The following is a 22893-nucleotide window of genomic DNA, read 5'->3' on the forward strand; positions in this document are numbered from 1 at the left end:
CCTCTTTGTAAGAATCCTCAGGGATACAGAATGGATAAATAATAAGGCCCTACTGTATAGCCCAGGGAATTATATTCAATATTCTGTAATAGACCATAATGGAAAATAATATGAAAAATAATATACATATAACTGAATCACTTTGCTATACACATCAGAAGCTAACACATTATAAATCAACTATACTTCAATAAATTAAAAAAGGACAGAACCCTCATGAAGAACTTTGCTCAGGTCTCCGGTTTCAGGAAAAAATGTACTTCCTTGTTTTTATCCTTTGGATCATAAACTATTTAACTACAATTTCTTTGTTGCCTTTGCCTCTAGGACGTTTAAAACAACCTGCAGCTCACCTTCAGTAACTAGTACAGAAACCATGCAGTGATATCCTGTTGGCTCTTCTCATCCATGATTGCACTGTTTCTTTCCTTTCCCCTGCTCTCATTACCTACTTTCATTACTAGTATTTTTCTCAAACTACAGGATGTGGGATAATCAAACAAACTTCAATTTGTCTGTCTGTCTTTTTGTCTCTCTTCACGGCTTCTATAGCGCCATGTCTCTGAGCAACAAGAACACGCTAAACCTGTTTGCTAACCTTCCACTGCCCCAGGAGAGGTTACAGGTTTCTCTCTTCTGGAGAAGAGAAGCCTGTAACCTCTTATATATATAAAAAGCTTCTTATATAGTTTTATCTTAGTATTTTTATAAGATCTATTATAATTATGTCTTTACTTCCTTGACCCTTCCACTAAATTCTAAGTAACTTTAAAGGGCTTATGTTTCTAATCTCTGGATCAACATACCTCTCATTTCTGTGTCATTTATCATTTATCTAGCCTATAATGCTAAATTATCATTTAACATTATAAATAAATAAATACTCCCCTCACCTCAACATTAAGCCCTACTTTTACTTAATTCCAAGACACAAGTACTAAGAGCAGGAGGTGAGAAAGGACATGGGCTTTTGTTTTTTTTGTTTTCTTTTTGTTTTTTTCTTTTTTAGGACATGGGCTTTTGGACTGAGGCAGCCAGGTTTAAAGCTTGCTGTAGTTCTTCACCAGTCACTTGACCTGAGGCAATTTACCAGATTTTCTTGATCCTAAGAGATGCATCTGATTTCAAAAAAAAACAAATGAAGCCTCCTAAGTCTCATCTGTTAAGTGGGGAGAATACCTATAATTTGCAGGGAAAGTTAGAGAGATCTAAAAGTTCAAGTTAAATTGCTGGCAGATAACAGGTAATCAAACACAAGTTTTTATTTTAAAAAAAACTTTTTATTTTGAAATAACTAAAAGTTCACAGGAAGCTGTAACGGTAGTAGAGAGGCTCATGTGCCTTTAATCCAGTTTTTCCAACAGTTATATCTTAAATAATTACAGCACAATATCAAACCCAGAGATCTGACATTGGAACAACGTGTATCTATTGGTCTATATCATTTTATCTTGTGTGAACTGCTGTAACTACCACCTCCGTAAGATACAGAACTATTCCATCTCCACAAAGGTCACCCTCCCACTACTCCTTTGCAGTCACAGCCATTCCCTCCTCACCCTTAAATGTCAACAGTCATTAATCTTCATAATTTTGTCGTTTGGAGAATGCAACATAAATAGGTAGACAACATAAATAAATGCTGGCAAAATTCCACATAGTGAAAGCTATGGTTTTTCCAGTAGTCATGTACAGATGTGAGAGTTAGACCATTAAGAAGGCTGAGTGCCGAAGAATTGATGCTTTTGAACTGTGTGGTGTTGGAGAAGACTCTTGACAGTCCCGTGGACTGCAAGGAGATTAATCCAGTGAATCCTAAAGGAAATCAACCCTGAATATTCATTGGAAGGATTGATGCTGAAACTGAAGCTCCAATACTTCAGTCACCTGACGTGAAGAGCCGACACGCTGGAAAAGACCCTAATGCTAGGAAAGAGTGAGGGCAGGAGGAGAAGGGGCAACAGAGGATGAGATGGTTGGATGGCATCACCAACTCAATCAACATGAGTTTGGGCAAACTACAGGAACAGTGAAGAACAGGGAAGCCTGGCGCACTGCAATCCCTGGGGTTGGACACAACTTAGCAACAACAACATAACATAAACAGAGTCATGTGATACAGATCACAGCATGTTATATGTTGACACTGGTTTTTTCACTCAAAACAGTGCCCTTGATATCTCAATTGCTATGTGGAGCAACAGTTCTCTGTCATTGCTGAATAATATTTCACAGTATGGATTACCGTGGTTTGTTTAATCACTCACCAATTAAGCAAAATTTTAGATGTTTCCAGTTTGGGACTACAACAAATAAAGCTTCTATGAACAACTATATACAGGTTTTTGAGTGAACATAATTTTCATATCTCTGGAATAAATTCCCAAGAGGAAAATTTCTGAGTTGTACGGTAAATGTACGTTTAGTATTTTAAGAACTAAACTATTTTCAAAGTGGCTATACCATTTCCCATTGCCATCAGGAATATATGAGTGATCCTCATTTTTGCCAGATTTTGGTATTATCACTACTTTTTATTTTAACTGCTCTCAACAATATGCATTGTTATATCATCATGGTCTTAATTTGTATTTCCCTGTTAGAAAAGATGAACATCTTTTTGTTTGTCTACAATATTTCATTCTGTGAAATATATCTTCATATCCTTTGTTCATTTTCTACTTGAACTGTTTGCTTTTTTTAACCTGTTGAGTTTTGAGAGTCCTCCACATTTGTTCTTGATATGAGTCCTTTGACAGAAACAGGGATTGTGGCTTATCTTTTCATCATATTAACAGGGTCTTTTGCAGAGCAAAGGGCTTAATTAAGTCTTGATGAAATTCAAATCATCAACTTTTTCTTTTATGAATCATACTTCTGCTGTCATGTCTAAGAACTCTTCAGCAAGTCCAACATCCTGAAGATTTTTTCCTGTTATCTTTTAAAAGTTTCATAGTTTTGTTTTACATTTGATCCACTTTGAGTTAATTTTTGTGTAAGGTGTGAGGTTTAGGTCTAGGCTAATTTTTTTCCCTAAAAGATATCCAACAACTTTTGTTGAAAAGACTCCCTTTCTTTATTAGACTACATTTGTACCTCTGCCAGAAATCGTCTGGCTGTACTTGTGTAAGGCTATTTCTGGATTCTCTATTCTGTATCATTGACCTGAGTCTATTACTCTAGCAATACCATACAATCGTGATTATTGTAGCCATATATTAAGTTTTAATATCAAGGAGAATGACTCTTTCCACTTTGTTCTTTTCCAAAATTATTTTTTCCTGGGATTTTGATGGGAATCACACTAAATCTGTATATCAATTTGGAAAGAATTGTTATCTTTATTAGGTTGAGGCTTCCAATCTCTGAACATCTGTTTAAATCTACTTTGATTTCTCTTATTAACATTTCACAGTTTTCAGAATGTAAGTGCACACTTATTTAGCTAGATTTATATCCAAAGATTCCATTTTCTATTTGAGTGTAAATGGTATTGCATTTTTTATTTCTACAACTTAATTATAATATACAAATATACAATATGTTTGTCTTGTATTCTGACCTTTTGAACCTATTAATTAGTTCCAGTTTCTACACTGTAGATTTTATAAGATTTTCCAGGAAGAAGATCACGTCATCTGTAAACAGGGAAAGTTTTATTTCTTCATTCAGGTCTGAATGCCTTTCAAGCTAGCTATATCATTATATTTGAAGTGAATTTCTCATAGACAGCATAAAGCTAGGTCATGTTTTCTTTTAATCTACTGTGACAATTTCTTTTAATTGGTATATTTAGATTACATATATTTAATGTATTTACTTTTATGCTAAGATTCAAGTGTGATTTTTTTGTTGTTTTCTGTTTTTTTTTTTAAATTATTGTTTTATTTTACCTGCTTTCCTCTGAGTTACCTGAACATTTTTTAGAATTCCATTTTGATTTATACATAGCAATTTTCAGTATATCTCTTTGTAGAGATTCTTAGTTGTTGCTCTAGGTGTTTCATTTATATTCATAAGCTATCACAGCCTACGGGCTTTCCAGGTGGTACAATTGGTAAAGAATCCACCTACCAATGCAAGAGACACGAGTTCGATCCCTGGGTAGGGAAGACTCCCTGGAGTAGGAAATGGCAACCCACTCCAGCATTCTTGCCTGGAAAATTCCATGGACAGAGGAGCCTGGTGGGCTAGAGTCCATGGGGCTGCAAAGAATCAGATACAACTGAGTGACTGAGCACACATCACAGCCTACATTTACTAGTTCAAGTGAAGTGAAAATTATTACCTCCCTTTATGTCCCCTACCCTCCTCTATTAATAAAATAATTGTCTTAAATATTCCCTTTGCATGCATTGAGAAATACGTTTGACAGACATAATTCAGAAAAGTAGAAAAGGAAATTCTATGAAAGTTACCCATATTTTTGCTCTATGGATTGTTCTTCCTTCCCTCTTGTTCTTCCAAGACTACACCTTTTACCACTTCCTTCTTCACTAGAGAAATTCCTTCAGCTATTCTTTTAGGGTAGCTTTGCTGGCAACAAACTCAGTTTTCTTCATCTGAGAACATCTTAATTTTCCCTTCATTTGTGAAGGAAACTTCTCTAAATACAGAATATGTACTAGGTTGACAGTTCTTTTCTTCCAGCACTTGAAAATATGTTGTGCCACTTCCTTCTGCTATCCATGTTTTCAGATTTGCAATCATTTAAATTGGTGCTCTCCTATAAATTATGAATTATTTCTTTCATTTCTTTCAGGATGTTTTTCGTCTATACTTTTCAGTTTGAATATGAAGTGTCTCAGGGTAGATTTCTTTGGGAGACCCCTAGTAGGTTTTCACCCACCTTCTTTCAAATTTGGGGAATATTTAGCCATTATTTCTTCAAATATTTTTTCAACCCCACCTTCTCTTACCTCTCTTTCTGGGACTCCAACCATCCAAATGCAGAGCGTTTCTTATAGGCCCACCTATCCCAGAAGTTTTGCTCAATTTTTTCAATCTATTTTCTATTGTTCACATTAGGTAATTTCTCTGTTTCTACTCTCACGTTCAGTGATTCATTCTTCTCTTCTCCATGTTTTTGCTTATTGAGTTTTTAATTTCAGTTACTGTACTTTTAAAACTTTTTTTTGTGGTAAAATAGAACATCCCCAAATTTACCACTCCGACCATTTTTTTTTCCACTCCAACCATTTTTAAGTGTTAAAATTCAGTAGCATTAAGTACATTCAAAACATAGTGCAACCATCCCATATCTAATTCTCAGAACTTTTTCATCATAAACAGAAACTGTACCCATTAAATAATCACCTATGAATCTGTCTAACTCTTGTAAGTGGAATCATACAATATTTGCCCTGTACCTTATATCAATGAGCACACCGTTTTCAGGGCTCATCCACCTTGTTGTCTCCTATCTGAATTAAGGCTGAATAAAGCTCCGTTGCTTGTACATACCCCACTTTGTTTATGCATTCATCTGTCAATGGACATCTGGGTTGTTTCCATATTTTGGCTATCATGAACTTTGGAATACAAGTATCTGCTTGAGTCCCTGCTTTTAATCGTTTGAAGATAGTCATGGGAATGGAGTAGCTGGATCACATGGTAATTCTATACTTAACTTTTTGAGGAATTATCAAACTTTTTTGTTAAACCATTTTACATTAGCAATGCATAAATAACTCGATTCTCCACATCCTCATCAATATTTGTTATTTTTTGCTTTTTGATGATAGCTAGTGGGACACAGAACAACAGACTGGTTCCAAATAGGAAAAGGAGTACATCAAGGCAGTATACTGTCACCCTGCTTATTTAACTTATATGCAGAGTACATCATGAGAAACGCTGGGCTGGAAGAAGCACAAGCTAGAATCAAGATTGCTGGGAGAAATATCAGTAACCTCAGATATGCAGATGATACCACCCTTATGGCAGAAAGTGAAGAACTAAAAAGCCTTTTGATGAAAGTGAAAGAGGAGAGTGAAAAAGTTGGCTTAAAGCTCAACATTCAGAAAACTACGATCATGGCATCTGGTCCCATCACTTCATGGCAAACAGATGGGGCAACAGTGGAAACAGTGTCAGACTTTATTTTGGGGGGCTCCAAAATCACTGCAGATGGTGATTGCAGTCATGAAATTAAAAGACGCTTACTCCTTGGAAGGAAAGTTATGACCAACCTAGATAGCATATTAAAAAGCAGAGACATTACTTTGCCAACAAAGGTCTGTCTAGTCAAGGCTATGGTTTTTCCAGCAGTCATGTATGGATGTGAGAGTTGGACTGTGAAGAAAGCTGAGCACCGAAGAATTAATGGTGTTGGAGAAGACTCTTGAGAGTCCGTTGGACTGCAAGGAGATCCAACCAGTCCATCCTAAAGGAGATCAGTCCTGGGTGTTCACTGGAAGGACTGATGCTGAAGCTGAAACTCCAATACTTTGGCCACCTCATGCGAAGAGTTGACTCATTGGAAAAGACCCTGATGCTGGGAAAGATTGGGGGCAGGAGGAGAAGGGGACAATAGAGGATGAGATGGCTGGATGGCATCACCAACCCGATGGACATGAGTTTGAGTAATCTCCAGGAGTTGGTGGTGGACAGGGAGGCCTGGCGTGCTGCAATTCATGGGGTCGCAGAGTTGGACACGACTGAGCAACTGAACTGACTGACTGACTGAGTGGTCCTAATTGGTGTGAAGTGATATCTCACTGTGGTTTTGATTTGCATTTCCTTAATGACTGTGATGCTGATCATCTTTTCATATGCTTATTGGCCATTTGTATCTCTTCTCTGGAGAAACACCTACTCAAGTCTTTTGCCCATTTCTGAACTGAGTTGTTTTGAGTTTTCTTGTTGAGTTGAAGGAGTTCTTTATATACTCTGGATAGTAACTCCTTAGCAGATACATAATTTGTAAATCTTTTCTCCCATGTGTTTTTTTGGTCACAGACCTTACTTTTTTCAGAGCAGTTTCAGGTTTAGAGAAAAATTGACCATTTAAGTACAGAGAGTTTCCACACACCCCTTCTCCCCTCTCCCACTCACCCCGATTTCCCCTTATTTACATCTTGTTTTAGTGTGGTACATTGGTTACAACTGATGAACCAACATTATAAATTATTATTAAGTAAAGTCCAGAGTTCAATTAGGGTTCACCTCTTGGGTTGTAGATTCTGTGGGTTTTTACAAACGTATAGTGACATGTAGCTATTGTTACTGTATTATACAGAATATATACTGCCCTAAAAAATCCACTGTGCTCTATTCACCCCTCCCTCCAAACCCCTGACAACCGGTGATCTTCTAAAGTCTTTACTTTGTCTTTCCCAGATGGTCCTGAAGTTGGAGTCACAGAGTACATGATCTTTTCAGATGGGCTTTTAACACCTCACAATATCCTTTCAAGGTTCTTTCATGTCTTTTTATGGCTTGATAGCTCATTTCTCTTTATCAATGAATAATATTCTACTGTGTGCCACAGTTTATCTATTCACCTATTGAAGAACATCTTGTTTGCTTCCAAAATTCCACTTGGCTCTATTAATACTTTATATCTTTTGTTTCTTTGATGAGATTTTCTGTTTGTTTCAAGCATGCTCAAACTGCCTGTTAAAGCATTTATTTGAGGGCTAATTTAAAATCTTTGTCAGATAACTGTCATATCTGATGCATCTCTGCATTGGTGCCTCTTCATTGTCTTTTCTCACAGAGACTGAGATCATCCGGATTTGGGGGATGAGGAGTGATTTTAATCTTTTATTGAGGTCTGGCAGTCTAAGACACCGACTCGTGTCTTTCAGTAGGCTTCCTGTGACACTGCTCCAGGAAGAAAAGAGGGACACTGCCTTGCTACTGTGGACAGGAGCGGAAGTCCAGTCTCTCCACAGGGCCTCGGGTAACACCCAGGAAATGTGGGGCCTCTTGTGACTGCTAGGCAGGGATGAGAATTCAGACCTTGGCTGATACCACCAGAGCGAGCAGGAACAGAGGCATCTTATTACTGCTCCCACGTACTCCCCACTGCCACTGTGGGTGGGTGGACTTGTTACTGTCGTAGGGTGGTAAAGGTTCTGCTTCTGCACTAGGTCACCTCTGATATCACCCCAGCAAACAGAAATAGGAAGCATCTCTTACTACCAGGAGGCAGTGGACTTCTAGGCTCCCCACATGGTCTCTGCTGACAATATGGGGTTGGGGGCTTCCTTATTGCCTGATGGACACTAAAGTCTTGGTTCCCCACTTAGCCTTCTTTGATACAACACTGGTGGGATGGGGGCCTTGTGGAGCAGGATGGCAGGGGATGAGGCAAGGTGGGCTCTCTTGTTATAGTATGAGGCTCTTTATTCCAGGCTCTTTATTCAGCCTTTGCTGGCAGGAATGGGGCTAGATTTCTCCTTGGTATTTGCTAAGAGTGGGCAGTTCTTGTCAAAGAGTAATCTGCCTTGCTAGATAGCCCATTTCCTAGTCCTTTGGCTAGGAGGGATGCTTTTCTGAGACCTTTTTTAATCTGCATCCCTTATTTCTGGTTGCTAGTTTTTCCAGTACTCTGCCTGGGAAACCTGGAGCACAAAGAAAAACCAGAAACTCCCTACCATGTCCTAACATTCATTGTGCACTGAGATCCCTAGCCAGTCTTCCTTTTGCTCACCTGTTAGTGTTCTTAGGTTTGCTTCACACTCAATATTCAGGGTTTTAGCTGTACTTAGTGGAAAGAGTAAGGAAAAGTGAGTCTACTCCATTTTCCTAGAAGAGAAAGTTTCTTTTAACAGCCTTGTTGGCTCGGAAAAATGGTAAGGAACCTATCTGCAATGCAGGAGATCCAGGTTCAATCTCTGGGTCAGAAAGATCCCTTGGAGAAGGAAATGGCAACCCACTCCAGTTTCTTGTCTGCAGAATTCCAAATACAGAGGAGCCTGGGGCCTGGTGGGCCACAGTCCATGGGGTTGCCAGAGTTGGCCACGACTAAATGACTAACTTTTCGCTTCATTAATAGCTATTCCACCAGAAGACCAGAAACAGTACTGAACTTGGGAGTTCACAGAACTGGAATCAAATTCTAACTAAATTGGGAATTCAGGGAAATCCTAGCTCTGTCACTCATTAGTCAAATATAATAATTCTTTAACCTCTCGGAACTTTAGCTTCCACATCTGTAAAGTGGAAATGATACCACAGTCTTACAAGGTCAGGATGATGAAATAAGATTATGTACTTAAAAACATCTGATCTGATACCTGGCACATAGTCTGTACTCACTCACTCTGTGTGTTTTCAAGATGGTTAAGATAAAAATGGAATGATTTTAGACCTATACAATTTAAATGAGTACTGAATGAGAATTTATTCTCTATCTTATTTTAATATAAGCCCCCCTCCCAAATTAACTTAGGGACATATGCACAGAAGCTAAGTATAACCTGTAATTTCAGTGTAGAGATGAATTTGTCTTGATTTCTCACTTCTTGCTCTAGCTGGAGAATATTCTGGTATTTTTCAGCTTCAGAAACTGGAGCCCCTAGACCAAAATCATGTTCTTTGGTGGTAACCTGGTGGAAAGAATGAGAATAATACAGAGACATTTAGGTTTAAAACAGCCATGTGATTTCCCACAACAATTAAAATTTTGAAAATTAGTAACATTCAATTAAAAAAATGTTTTTAACCTTGTTCCACCAGGTAAAAGGACTTCATCAAGTTTTAGTTTCTTAAAACTTTACATTACAAAACTTTTTCCATGTGTTTTCTATATATGGAACTACAATCTTGAACACAATTTTTAAAAAAGACATACCCCACCATATCTAAGGAAACAGGGGTCAGCAGCAAATTACATGGTCAACTTCCAGGCCTATGATATTAAATACGGCGGCCACTAGCTACCTGTTCATTGCTGTTTTTGTGTATTAACAAAAAGATTTGCTACCCATAACACAAAGGGCTAAATTCCCTAATATATAAACAATGCCTATAAATAAAAAAAGGAAAAGAAATACTCTAATATAAAACTGGCCAAGAATAAGGGGCTTCCCAGGTGGCTCAGTGGTAAAGAATCCACCTGCAATGCAGAAGACCCTGGTTCAATCTGTGTGTCGGGAAGATCCCCTGGAGGAGCAAATGGCATCCCATGCCAGTATTCTTACCTGGGAAATCCCATGGACAGAGGAGCCTGGCAGGCTACAGTTCACGGGTTGAAAAGAGTTGGACAGGACTGAGCACGCACCCATGCACCAGGATATTTCACAGAAATGACTTTTAAATACATTTCAAGATATTTAATCTCACCATTTAGAGGGATACACATTAAAACAACACTGAAATACCATTTTTTAACCATTGCATTGGCAAAGATCATAAAGTTGGTTATATAACTTAGCATTCTAATATCACTAGTAGCAGTGTAAATTGATACAATATGTATGGAAACAACTGGGTAAAATCTAGCAACATTACAAATTCACGTAGCTTCTGTACAAATAATTCCATTTCTAGGAATTTTTCTACATACATATTTGCGCATGAGCAAAATAACAAGTGTTAAAGATTTTCCACTTTAGCATACTACACATGGGATTGCCCAAGTGGCACTAGTGGTAAAGAATCTGCCTGCCAATACAGGAGACATAAGAGATATGGGTTCAAAAAAAAAAAAAAAAAAAGAGATATGGGTTCGATCCCTGGGTCAGAAAGATCCCCTGGAAGAGGGCATGGCAACCCACTCCAGTATTCTTGCCTGGAGAATCCCATGGACAGAGAAGCCTGGCAGGCCACAGTCCATAGGGTCGTAAAGAGTCAGACAGACACCGCTGAAGGGACTTGGAACGCACACATGCATACTATACATACTACTCTGCACTGTGCTTTTTTCCACTTGACTATGTATCTTAGAAACTGTGTAATTTACGGAAATAATCTGTTCTCTCAATCAAGGCTGCCATTATGTTAAGAGAGAATTTGCTACAAGCAGAGCAACACAGATGCTGTGCTCCAGAACCTGGCTCTTGGGAAATTACAGGATCAGCATCCCCAGTCACTGACCTTGTGTCACACCCTGTGCAAATCAGCCCATAGCAGTCTGATACGTTTATTTTTCTTTTCCCCCTTCTCTAACCAAGATACAAATCTGCTTTTTCTGCTCTCCAGTCCAGCAGTTCCTGCCTGTCCTGGAACGTAAGCATTAGATTCCACACAGCATTTCTAATTATGAATCGTTTTAGGCCTTTATCAGTTAGGCTGAAATCCTAACCATTTCTTACATAGTTTCTGTTGAAAAACATATTCCTAGTTATAAACATGCAACTTAGTATAACACTCAAATGATTCCTCACTACTTTTCAAATTTTAGTAAACATGAACAATTTGGGAATCTTGTTAAAATGCCTTTTTTTTTTTTTTTTTTAAATTCACAGTCGCTCTGAAATATTGCATTTCAAGAAATTGCTCAGCGGGAATTCTCTGGTGATCCAGTGGTTAGGACTGCTTATTTCCAAGCAGGGGGGGCTGGGATCCAATCCCCGGCCAGGGAACTAAGATTCTGCAAGCCCACAAGTTGCACGACTGGAAAAATAAAAATAAAGTAAATAAAACATGAAAAAGAAAAAGTTTCTCATACAGATGAACCTATTTGTAAAGCAGAAACAGACACCGGCGTAGAGAACAAACATATAGACAGCAAAGGGGGAAATGAGAGGTGGGATGAATTGGGAGATTGGGACTGACATATATACACTGGGGTTTCCCTGGTAGCTCAGTCGGTAAAGAATCTGCCTGCAGTGCAGGAGACCTGCATTCTACCCCTGGGTCGGGAAGATCCCCTGGAGAAGGAAACGGCAACCCACTTCAGTATTCTTGCCTGGAAAATGCTATGGACAGAGGAGCCTGGCGGACTACAGTCCATGCGGTCATGAGAGTTGGACATGACTTGGCAAGTAAACCATACATACCCTATTGATCCCAGGAATAAGACAGATAACTGATGAGAGCCTACTGTATAGCGCAGGGAACTCTATTCAATGCTCTGTGGTGACAAAGAGGGGATATGTATACATTGGGCTGATTCACGTTGCTGTACAACAGAAACTAACAGAACACTGTAAAGCAACTATACTCCGATAAATACTAAAAAAAAAAAAAAAGTGGCATGAGAACTCTTAGTCACGCTAAGTGAGATTTAATTCCCTGACCAGGGATCAAACCTGGGTCCCCTGCGTTGGCAGCATGAAGTCTTAGCCACAGGACCGTCAGGGATAACCCCATATTATCTTCTGTTCACGAGCCCTGCCCTCACCCTTTTCTCCACCAAAGTAAAGAAACTTCTAAGGCTTGAATTCCAAATTCACCAGATTTTCTCTGTCTTCTCTGTCAAATAGTGATCACCTCTTCACTGACATCCAAGATACTGATAATACAACAATTTATGTAGCTATGCATTTTCTGTGGTCTTCCTCACACAGTTATTAGTATCTTTCAGCTCGTTTAGTTCAGTTGCTCATTCGTGTCCAACTCTTTGCGACCCCATGGACTGCAGCACACCAGGCCTCCCCGCCCATCACCAACTCCAGAAGTTTACTCAAACTCATGTTCATTAAGCTGGTGATGCCATCCAACCCTCTCATGCTCTGCCATTCCCTTCTCCTCCCGCCTTCAATCTTCCCCAGCATCAGAGTCTTTTCTAGTGAGTCAGTTCTTCGCATCAAGTGGCCAAAGTATTGGAGTTTCAGCTTCAACATTAGTCCTTCCAGTGAATATTCAGGACTGATTTGCTTGAGGATGTACTGGTTGAATCTCCTTGAGCCCAAGGGACTCTCAAGCGTCTTCTCCAACACCACAGTTCAAAAGCATCAATTCTTCGGTGCTCAGCTTTCTTTATAGTCCAACTCTCACATCCATACATGACTACTAGAAAAACCATAGCCTTGACTAGACGGACCTTTGTTGGCAAAGTAATATCTCTGCTTTTTAATATGCTGTCTAGGTTGGTCATAACTTTTCTTCCAAGGAGTAAGTGTCAAAAATTTCATGGCTACAGTCACCATCTGCAGTGATTTTGGAGCCCAGAAAAATAAAGTCTGTCACTGTTTCCATTGTTTCTCCATCTATTTGCCATGAAGTGATGAGACCGGATGCCATGATCTTAATTTTCTGAATGTTGAGTTTTAAGCCAACTTTTTCACTCTCCTCTTTCACGTTCATCAAGAGGCTCTTTAGTTCTTCACTTTCTGCCATAAGGGTGGTGTCATCTGCATATCTGAGGTTATTGATATTTCTCCCAGCAATCTCGATCCCAGTTTGTGCTTCATCCAACCCAGCATTTCTCATGATGCATATAAGTTAAATAAGCAAGGTGACAATATACAGCCTTGACGTACTTTTCTTCCTATTTGGAACCAGTCTGTTGTTTCATATCCAGTTCTAAGTGTTGCTTCCTGACCTGCATACCGATTTCTCAGGAAGCAGGTAAGGTGGTCTGGTATGCCCATCTCTTTCAGAATTTTCCACAGTTTATTGTGATCCACACAGTGAAAAGCTTTGGCATAGCCAATAAAGCAGAAATAGATGTTTTTCTGGAACTCTCTTGCTTTTTCGATGATCCAGTGGATGTTGGCAATTTGATCTCTGGTTCCTTTGCCTTTTCTAAAAGCAGCTTGAACATCTGGAAGTTCTCGGTTCACGTACTGCTGAAGCCTAGCTTGGAGAATTTTGAGCATTACTTTACTAGAGTGTGATATGAGTGCAATTCTGTGGCAGTTTGAGCATTCTCTGGCATTGTCTTTCTTTGGGATTGGAATGAAAACTGACCTTTTCCAGTTCTGTAGCCACTGCTGAGTTTTCCAAATTTGCTGGCATATTGAGTGCAGCACTTTCATAGAATCATCTTTCAGAATTTGATATAGCTCAACTGGAATTCCATCACCTCCACTTTGTTCATAGAGATGCTTCCTAAGGCCCACTTGACTTCACATTCCAGGACGTCTTGCTCTAGGTGAGTGATCACACCATCGTGATTATCTGGGTCGTGAAGATCTTTTTTGTATAGTTCTTCTGTGTATTCTTGCCACCTCTTCTTCATATCTTCTGCTTCTGTTAGGTCCATACCATTTCTGTCCTTTATTGAGTCCATCTTTGCATGAAATGTTCCCTTGGCATCTCTAATTTTCTTGAGATTTCTAGTCTTTCCCATTCTATAGTTTTCCTCTATTTCTTTGCACTGATTACTGAGGAAGGCTTTCTTATCTCTCCTTGCCGTTCTTTGGAACTCTGCATTTAAATGGGTATATCTTTCCTCTTCTCCTTTGCTTTTCGCTTCTCTTCTTTTCTCAGCTATTTGTAAGGCCTCCACAGATAGCCATTTTGCTTTTTGTATTTCTTTTTCTTGGGGATGGTCTTGATCCCTGTCTCCTGTATAATGTCACGAACCTCTGTCTATGAGATCTAGTCCCTTAAATCTATTTCTCCCTTCCACTGTATAATCGTAAGGGATTTGATTAGTATCTTAAGAACAAGCAATATGCTAGAGCTCTCTAGCCCACAAAATGGCTCTCTGTGCCCACAAAATCTGCACAGAATTCTTTGGGTAACAGGAAGGTGTCAATACAAATTTGTAGAGCTTGCTAATGAAGCAGTGTACTAAAGCAGACAAAAGGGAACCTTCCCAGGGTGGAAGGGCAGAACTGGGGGTTGAGACTGACGTATATACACAACTATGGACAGAATATCAATAGCTAACTAATGAGAACCAACTGGACAGCACAGGGAGCTCTACTCAGGGCTCTGTGGTGGCCTGGACGGGAAGGAAATATAAAACAGAGGGGACGCGTATATACATATGACTGATTCACTTTGCTGTACGGCAAGAAACACAACACTGAAAAGCAACTATACTCCAATAAACATTAACTTAAGAAAAGGAAGCTTCCCTCTTCTTTTGGTAGGATGAACAGTCAAGCTTACTGTCAGTCAGGTCTAGAAATTAAAAGTATAGAGATCAAGAGTTTACCTGACAATTGTGAGCCATCATATTAGAGTTGCTGCTTTCCCTGCACTAGCTTTGGAAGCAATAAAGAGGGAGAGAAATCGGTCTATCTGAAATGGCCATGCCTGGCCTGCCAGTTTTTCCACCTTGGGCCACCTGAATATCTTCCACCTTCCTATAACCTCTGGATGGAACAGAGGTCAGAGAAGGCATGTAAATAAAGTACAGAGTACTTTGCGATCAGCAACTATCACCCAAGCTAGAATCACAATCCTTCTCACTGGGGAAGCAAGACAGCAGTCGTTAAGAGCATGCTCTGTAGCCTCAGTCTGTTTCGGTTCATAACGTCAGTTCTGCCCCTTGTCAGCTGCATGACCATGGGCAAATTACTACTCTGGCCCCAGCTTCCTTATCTCTAAAATAGGGATGACAGTGACTTCCCTGCTGGTTCAGTGGCTAAGACTCTGTGCTCCCAATGCAGTAGGAGTGGGTTCAATCCCTGGTGAGGGAACTAGATCCCACACGCCACAACTAAGAGCTCACATGTTACACCGAAAGATTCCGCATGCCGCAACTAAGACCCAGAGCAGCCAAATAAACAAATAAATATCTAAAGAATAAAATAAAATAGGAATGATAACAGTACTTGCTTCACAGAGTTGTTGTGAGGACTTACTGTATGTAAAGCACTTAGAATAGGGCTTGGCAATAAATAGTAACTATTAAATATTATTGTTATTTACAACTGTTATATAAATTGTTATTTACAATTAGTATCAATAATTTCTCTCACCAATCAACTTATTTAATTGGCCATCATTTCCTACTGATCTCCTCACTAAAATCTCTCTCAAACACGTGCCTTTCCATCATGACCATCACTGTTTCAGTTCATACTATCAGATTGTGACCTTTATCCACTTATCAAACAAATTTATGAACAGCCTTGTGGCTCAGCTGGTAAAGAATCCATCTGTAATGTGGGAGACCTGGGTTTGATCCCTGGGTTGGAAAGATTCTCTGAAGAAGGGAAAGGTTACTCACTCCAGTATTCTGGCCTGGAGAATTCATTGGACAGAGGAGCATGGGTTGCAAAGAATCGGACATGACTGAATGATTAACTTTCATTTTTTCACTTTCCCCCAAAAGACTCAGCACATATTTTCCACTTTCCCTCCAACTACAAACATATTCCCACTGAAGCTCCTAACACAGTGTGTTGGGTTTATTGCATGTCCACCGTCATCCCAACTTCAGCATGTTAAAACAGACCTCTGAATTTCCCCACTGCACTCCTGCTCTCAACCCTGCCTCCACCATGTTCCTTCCTGGTCTTTCCTGTGTCAAATGGCACTTGGTCAGAAACCAAGAAGTTGTCCTTGTTTCGTTTTCCCCTGAACCTTATCAAACCCATCAACAAGCCCTTTTGAATGTATCTCCAAAATATACCCTCAATCCATCCACTTCTGTACATTTTAATTATTGCCTTCTAATTGGTTCAAATCAGCATCATCTCCCATATGGATTACTGAAGTAGTCTCCTAACCAATCTTTTTGCCTCTACTGTTGCTCCCTGTGACCTGTTTTCCAAACAAAGATCAAAACAATCACTTAAAAATAATGAGATCCTGCACAAAAACACGCCAATGGCTCCCCACTGCAATCAAAATAAAAACCAAAGTTTTTAAGGTCTGACTGATCTGGCCACTGCCTTCACATGCCCGAGTAGAGCTCCTATTCTCTTGTTTGTTCACCCACCAGCTCTATTGGGTTTCCTCCTGTTCCTCTACTAAGCCAATCCTTTCCACTTCGGGGCCTCCTCCCTTGATTTCCCTCTGTTGAGAACATTTTCTTCCCCAGCCCTCTGCATGAATGGCTACTTCTTACCCTCAGCTCTTCAGCTCAAATATTCAAAGGGCCTTTCCTGATTTTTTTTACCTAAAGTACCCTCTCTCCTATTTACTCTCCCACTAGGTTATTCACACTTAGCAAGATTTGAAATTGTATCATTTATACCTTCATTTGTTTACTGTCTGTCACCCTCTACCGGAATTAAGCTCCAAGCATTCTAGGCACTTGTCTGGTCACTGTTATGTCCCTAATGTCTAGAGGAATGCCTACCACAAAGTTGGTACTCAAAAAAACCATTCCCAAATAATAAATTTTGATGATTCAAATAAGGTAGTTTCAATGGTAGGAGGACTAACAAACGAAGGAATAGTAAAGAAAAAGAAATAGAAAATGTAGACTTCTTTTACAAAGCCTGATTGTGAGAAAAGAGGTAGAGAAAGGGTGAAGGGCCAAAGCAAGGGGAGAAAAACTTGTTTCTTAATTTCCTGTATGTCAAGGACCCCTTTCAGGAATAAGCAAAGCCCTGGGTCCTAGGACTTCCCATGTGGCCTGAGTGGTAAAGAATCTGCTTGCCACTGCAGGGGACTTAAGAGATGCAGGTTTGATCCCTGGATTGGGAAGATCCCCTGGAGAAGGGCATGGTAACCTACTCCAGTATTCTTGCCTGGAGAATCCCATGGACAGAGGACACTGGCGGGCTACAGTCCATGCGGTCGCAAAGTGTTGGACACAACTGAAGCAACTTAGAATGCACCTGAGTCCTGACCTCAGGAAAATGCAAACACATACAAAAGTTTACAAATCATTCCGGGGGTTCAAGAATTCCCCAAAGTTCTTGTACTCCAGGATAAGAATTCTTACAGTATAAACACAATGACGATTCCTAAGATATGGGCTAGTGAAGAAAGGCCCCTGAGCTAATAAGAGGAAACCAGGTAAAGGGTGTGCACTGTCCTTTGAGACAAGACAGAAAAAGCAAGGTCAACTGAAGATTTAAATAAGAAGGGACAGAAATTTAAAGTTCCTGCCTGGCAGAATTTTAATTTTTCAGTGTTATAGGAGTTAAGATCATGTGTTAAAAAGTATCATCAGGGGCTTCGCTGGAGACTCAGTGGTAAAGAATCCACCTGCCAATGCAGGAGACATGGGTTCAATCTCTGGTCTGGAAAGTCCCACGTGCCACAAAGCAACTAAGCCTGCGCACCACAGCCGAGCCTGTGCTCTAGAGCCCAGAACACAACTACTGAGCCCATGTGCTGCGACTACTAGAAGCCGGTGCACCCTAGAGCCTGTGCTCCACAAAAAGAGAAGCCGCTACAAAAAGAAGCCCTCACATAGCTAACGAGTGGCCCCTAATCGCAGCAACTAGAGAAAAGCCCACAAAGCAACCAAGACCCAGCACAGCCAAAAGTAAATTAAGAAATAAATAAAATTTTAAAATAAATTAATAAAATCAGTTGCATTTAAAATGTATTCATCAGCGTTGAGCAAAATATCAGGCATATAATGTGTGTTCAACAAAAGTCTATTAAATATTTTGGCTGAATAATTGAAAACAGTGGAGTTATCCAATATGGGATTCTGAAATCTGGTTTCACAGCAGGTCAACTTGTTTTCTTTGAAGGAAATTGTCTCCAAAAGTTTAGGTTGAAAGACACTTTGAGGTAAGAAGGAATAGCTTCACTAACAGAGAAGGACGGAGAAAACCACACAAAATTTTATGAATAATTTTGAGGTAGTTTCTGTATTTATAATAAAAATAAGTGAATAAATGTTTTAGGCATTCACTTCCAATGAAATAGTAAGGTCACTTGATAACTTTTCTTGAAAAGAAATAATCTCTCCAGTCATTCCATCCAAGCCCAAGCTCCTCATTTCTCTCCAATCCAGACCTTACTGTAAAGAAATAACCTGCTTTTTTTAAGGAGCTTAAAACAGTGGCCTTAGGAGAAGTATCATTTATCATTTCCTCTTGTTGTCAAGAGGCTTTTCTGAATCAAAAGAATTTAATAATGTAGATTGATGTTAACAACATAACTAAGACAAAGAGAACTACCTTACTTTGTTTGCTGTTCAGTTGCTAAGTCATGTCTGACTCTGCGACCCATGGACTGTGACCAGCCAGGTGCCTCTGTCCATGGGATTTCCCAGGCAAGAATACTGGAGTGTGTTACTGTTTCCTTCTCCAGGGGATCTTTCCCACCCAGGGAGCAAACTCACATCTCCTGCACTGGCAGGCAAGTTCTTTACCACTGAGCCACCAGGGAAGCCCACCTTACTAACTAGCTCACTTCAAAGGATTATCATGGGTACATGTGTAAGAAAATTCACAGCAGTGCTGTTTATATTTACCCAAAACTGTAGAAACTATAGTGTTCACCAACAGCACAGTAGATAAATTGTGGTATACTCTTACAATGGAACAACAAGCAACAAACTAATTACAAGCGATAACTAGGATCAACCTTAAAAACAATGTTGAGTAATGAAGCAAAATAAAAGGAGAACTTAGTACAATTCCAAGTACACAAAGTTCAAAATGAGCCAAGCTAGAGAGTGCAACTTCACATACAATGACAGTGAAAATCTAAAGAAAAGCAAAAAGTCATGATAGGGGCTACATCTGGGGACAAGGAGGCAAGTATGATGGGAAAAGGGAATGAAAAATAACACACCTGCTCCAGGACTTCCTGGTGGCCCAGTGACTAAGAGTGTGCACTCCCAATGGAGGAAACCTGGGTTCGATCCCTGGTAGGGGAGCTATATCCCATATGCTGCAACTAAAACCCGTCAAAGTCAAATAAATAAATAATAAATAAATATTTTAAACATAACACCTGCTCTAACCGCTTCTAACTGGAGTACTTTAAAAGCAAATTATCCTGAAACAAACTGAAAAAGAAAGAGACTGAGAACGTCTACTTCAGAGGAGTCATAAGCAGTGACTTTTTTCAGAAGGTAAACAAGATTTATTTTGGAAGTTGCCATTAAATAATGCTAAAGTGTATATTGTTTAAAATAAATATTTCATGAATATACCTTCCTAGTTATTACCCACTAATTAAGACTAAATGGTCTGTCTAGTTCCTTGATCAATTCAAATACGAACAAAAAATCAGTTTTATCCTGGATGCAGATTTGAATAATGGGACACTTTCCTTTCATAGTTATGTTGTTCTTCAATGGCTCATTCGTGTCCCACTATAAGACCCCATGAACAGCAGCACACTAGGTATCCCTGTCCTAAACTATAATAGGTTAGTTATGTCCTAAACTGTAATAGATTCGTTATAACTATTATTTCATAGTTATAACTGATCTGTTTTCTTATAATTTCAACCCGATTATTATTCTGTTTATTTCCTTACGGGTTAAAGAAAAAAGTGTATTTGAAATTCTGAAAACCACTAGAGGAAATTTAAAATAACGAATATCCTGAGATATAATGACCTAGACTGGAAGAAGGAAAACAAACACAGAGATACTGTCATCTATGCAATGTTTCTTGAAATCGCTATTGACTTTATTTAAAGAATTAAAAGTGTATTCCTTTGCGTGTTTAGGTATCATGTCCATGATCGCAGCAAAGTTATTCAATTTAAATCTCAAAACACTTTTTCAAAGGAAAGCCAGCTTACCCTGCCTTTCTTGTGTATAATTTCTACTGTAATGATACGAGATTTTTCGTGCAACTGCCTACGTAATCTCGGCCCTTCACCTCCCAAAGTCTATAAAGTGGCTCAGAAATGAGAAGCTGGGGTCACGTAGACCCTGGTTGAACCCCCAAATCTCTGACTTCCAAATTCCTCAGCGCCACTCCAAAGCGTTTCTAAAGAGAACAGTCCCCCAACAACCAAGCGGAAAGCTGCGGCGGAAAGCGAAGCGGTCACCATAGGAACATAAGCTCAACCCTAAGCTCCCCAGAAACGACAACACGCGCAAAGTTTGTTCCGGGAGGGTTTCCCTGGACCTCAACTCTGCCCGCTACCACCCCTCACGGCGGCGCCAGCAGCCAAAATCCACCTCAAGGGTCGCCCACAGACCCTAATCCCCACCACACCCGCCCCCTGCAGCTGCCCTCTCAAAGGCCTGCCGACCAGGAGATGCTTTACCCCAACCCGGCGCATCCCCGTGCTTCTACCTGGGGCAGTGGGTCCCTCCCCGGGCTTTTTGGCCCGTCGTCCTCCCCGGAGATCATCCCGGCGACTACCAGGACTCGGTCTCCGCCTGGGATTCAGGTCCCTCAAGGTCTCCATCCTCCGCCCACTCCTCCTCCCTTCCCACCCCAAATCGACTTGGCCCCTCCCCGGGGGGCGGTGGGAGGCGGGACCGGGCAGGAGAGAGGCGGGACCGGGCAGGAGGGAGGCGGGACCAGGCGGGAAGGAGGCGGGGGCGGTTAGCGCCGGCCGGCGTCGCCGTCCGCCCCGCCCTCACGCTCTGTACCTGAGGGGGCTCGTCCTCCACCTCCCCGGCGCCTTCACTCCGCTTCCGTCCCGCGCGCCCCAAGTCCCTGTGCGCACGCGTACCTGGCTCGACTCTCCCTCTCGCGGGGACTACAAGCCGTGCGCGCGCACACACGCACGTAGCGTCGCGTACGTCCGCCTGTCTGCCTTACAGGGCGCCCTGGAAAGGCTTCTTCCTGGTCCATCCGCGCCGCGCAGGCGCAAGCCCACGCAGCGCCTAGACGACCCTCCAGAGCGTCCCGTCTCCTAGTAACCAGCCTCCACCCACTTTTCCAAGACTTTTCCCCTATTTCCTGCGTGTGGCCACCCTAACGGGGTACAGTGCGCATGCGCAGAGCTCGCTCTCGCGCGCGCGCTCTCTCTCATTTTTTTTTTTTTTTGCCCTCTGGCTGTCTTCCCTTAGCTCTGGGATACCTGCTGCTTTACTGCCGCTTTTGTGTGCTATTTTCCCAGGGATCGGTCACCATTCTGGACAGATCAGTGAATTCGTTACTCCGCAGAGCTGCTTTTGGGCGCTGGGAGGGTGGTGCGCTCTCCAGCCACGGTCAGGGGCCGCTGTGCGGGGAGCCTCCTTTGGTGGGGTTCTGCTGCTGCAGCCCCGCGAGAGTGAGCCGGCCTGTTGGGGTGAGCGCCCGCAGCCTGCAGAGTCTGGGGAGCCCCGACCGCCCTGCACCATCCAGTCTGGGTTGAATCTGGGAATGACAGGGAGAGGACAGTGACTGCAGATTCCTGACCTGTATACCTTCTCCACAAGCCAGGCCTTATCCAGTTCAGTCCAGTTCAGTTCAGTCGCTCAGTCGCGTCCGTCTCTTTGCGATCCCATGAATCGCAGCACGCCAGGCCTCCCTGAGGCCTTCTCCAAGTCCCCCCCCAAAACTAATCACGGTTAACAAACAAAAACCGAAAGGGTAGAGTATCTCACTTGATATTTAATATTGTATCGATTCTTTTCCTGTTTAATACAGTTTAAACTTGTCTTCTCTCTATTAGGAGCCTTCAGTCTCGGAACACTCATTTAACTTAACCAGGTATAATATTATTTTTGGCCATCCGACTATGTTAATGTTGACCATATTAGCTAAAAGTGAAGAAAGGAGTTTTTTAGTAAAAAAGAATGAAAATTGCATTATTCTGCCAACTGGAAAAGAACTGTTTAGTCTTTGTAGCATTTCTTAATGTTTAACATATTCCACGTTTCTTAAATAACCCAAGGGCTTCTGAACTCTAATAGTGACTTTATCTCCCTGTCTTTTCCACAGATGAAATAGATAAACTAGGTTTTTATAGCTGATCTCTGATGATCTTGATATACTATTCGCCTGTCTATTTCAAATGTAATCTCACTTTTGAAGAGACAAACTATTCCTGTTTTTGCCAGATGAGTACTCATTTTTTCCCCACAATGTATTATTGACAGACATAAATAAATTTTGTTAGAACAAATTTCATAAAAGTGCGTTTTAATATGTGCCATATGTTTTTCCCATCTCCTATTTTTTATCATTATTTGTGCCGGTACATTTTCTCATTTTGTTGCATTAAGATTTTAAAACTTTGTAAGTATAGCTAGATACTAAAAAATTAAATCATGTCCCAGTT

The 22893-nt window shown here is 40.8% G+C and overlaps 1 protein-coding gene across 4 annotated transcripts in view; it reads right to left on the reverse strand.

Annotated features, from left to right (window-relative positions):
* TSGA10 (testis specific 10) overlaps positions 1–21417 on the reverse strand; it is a 93088-nt gene extending 71671 nt beyond the window's left edge. Inside the window, exons 1-2 of one of the 4 annotated variants that reach the window (XM_043467901.1) lie at positions 21275–21417; positions 9429–9557 (exon numbers count right to left, since the gene is read on the reverse strand). Coding sequence is in view for 3 of the 4 variants with exons in the window: in XM_043467899.1 (XP_043323834.1) it covers positions 9429–9557; positions 20973–21029 (186 nt within the window). In the remaining variant the exon portion in view is untranslated. Of the gene's footprint in view, positions 1–9428; positions 9558–20972; positions 21186–21274 lie in introns of those variants that run through there. The other 3 variants (XM_043467899.1, XM_043467898.1, XM_043467900.1) reach the window with 3 other exon arrangements.
* Positions 21418–22893: the final 1476 nt, after the last annotated feature.

Source organism: Cervus canadensis, chromosome 5 (assembly GCF_019320065.1).
Source record: "Cervus canadensis isolate Bull #8, Minnesota chromosome 5, ASM1932006v1, whole genome shotgun sequence".
NCBI classification, from domain to species: domain Eukaryota; kingdom Metazoa; phylum Chordata; class Mammalia; order Artiodactyla; family Cervidae; genus Cervus; species Cervus canadensis.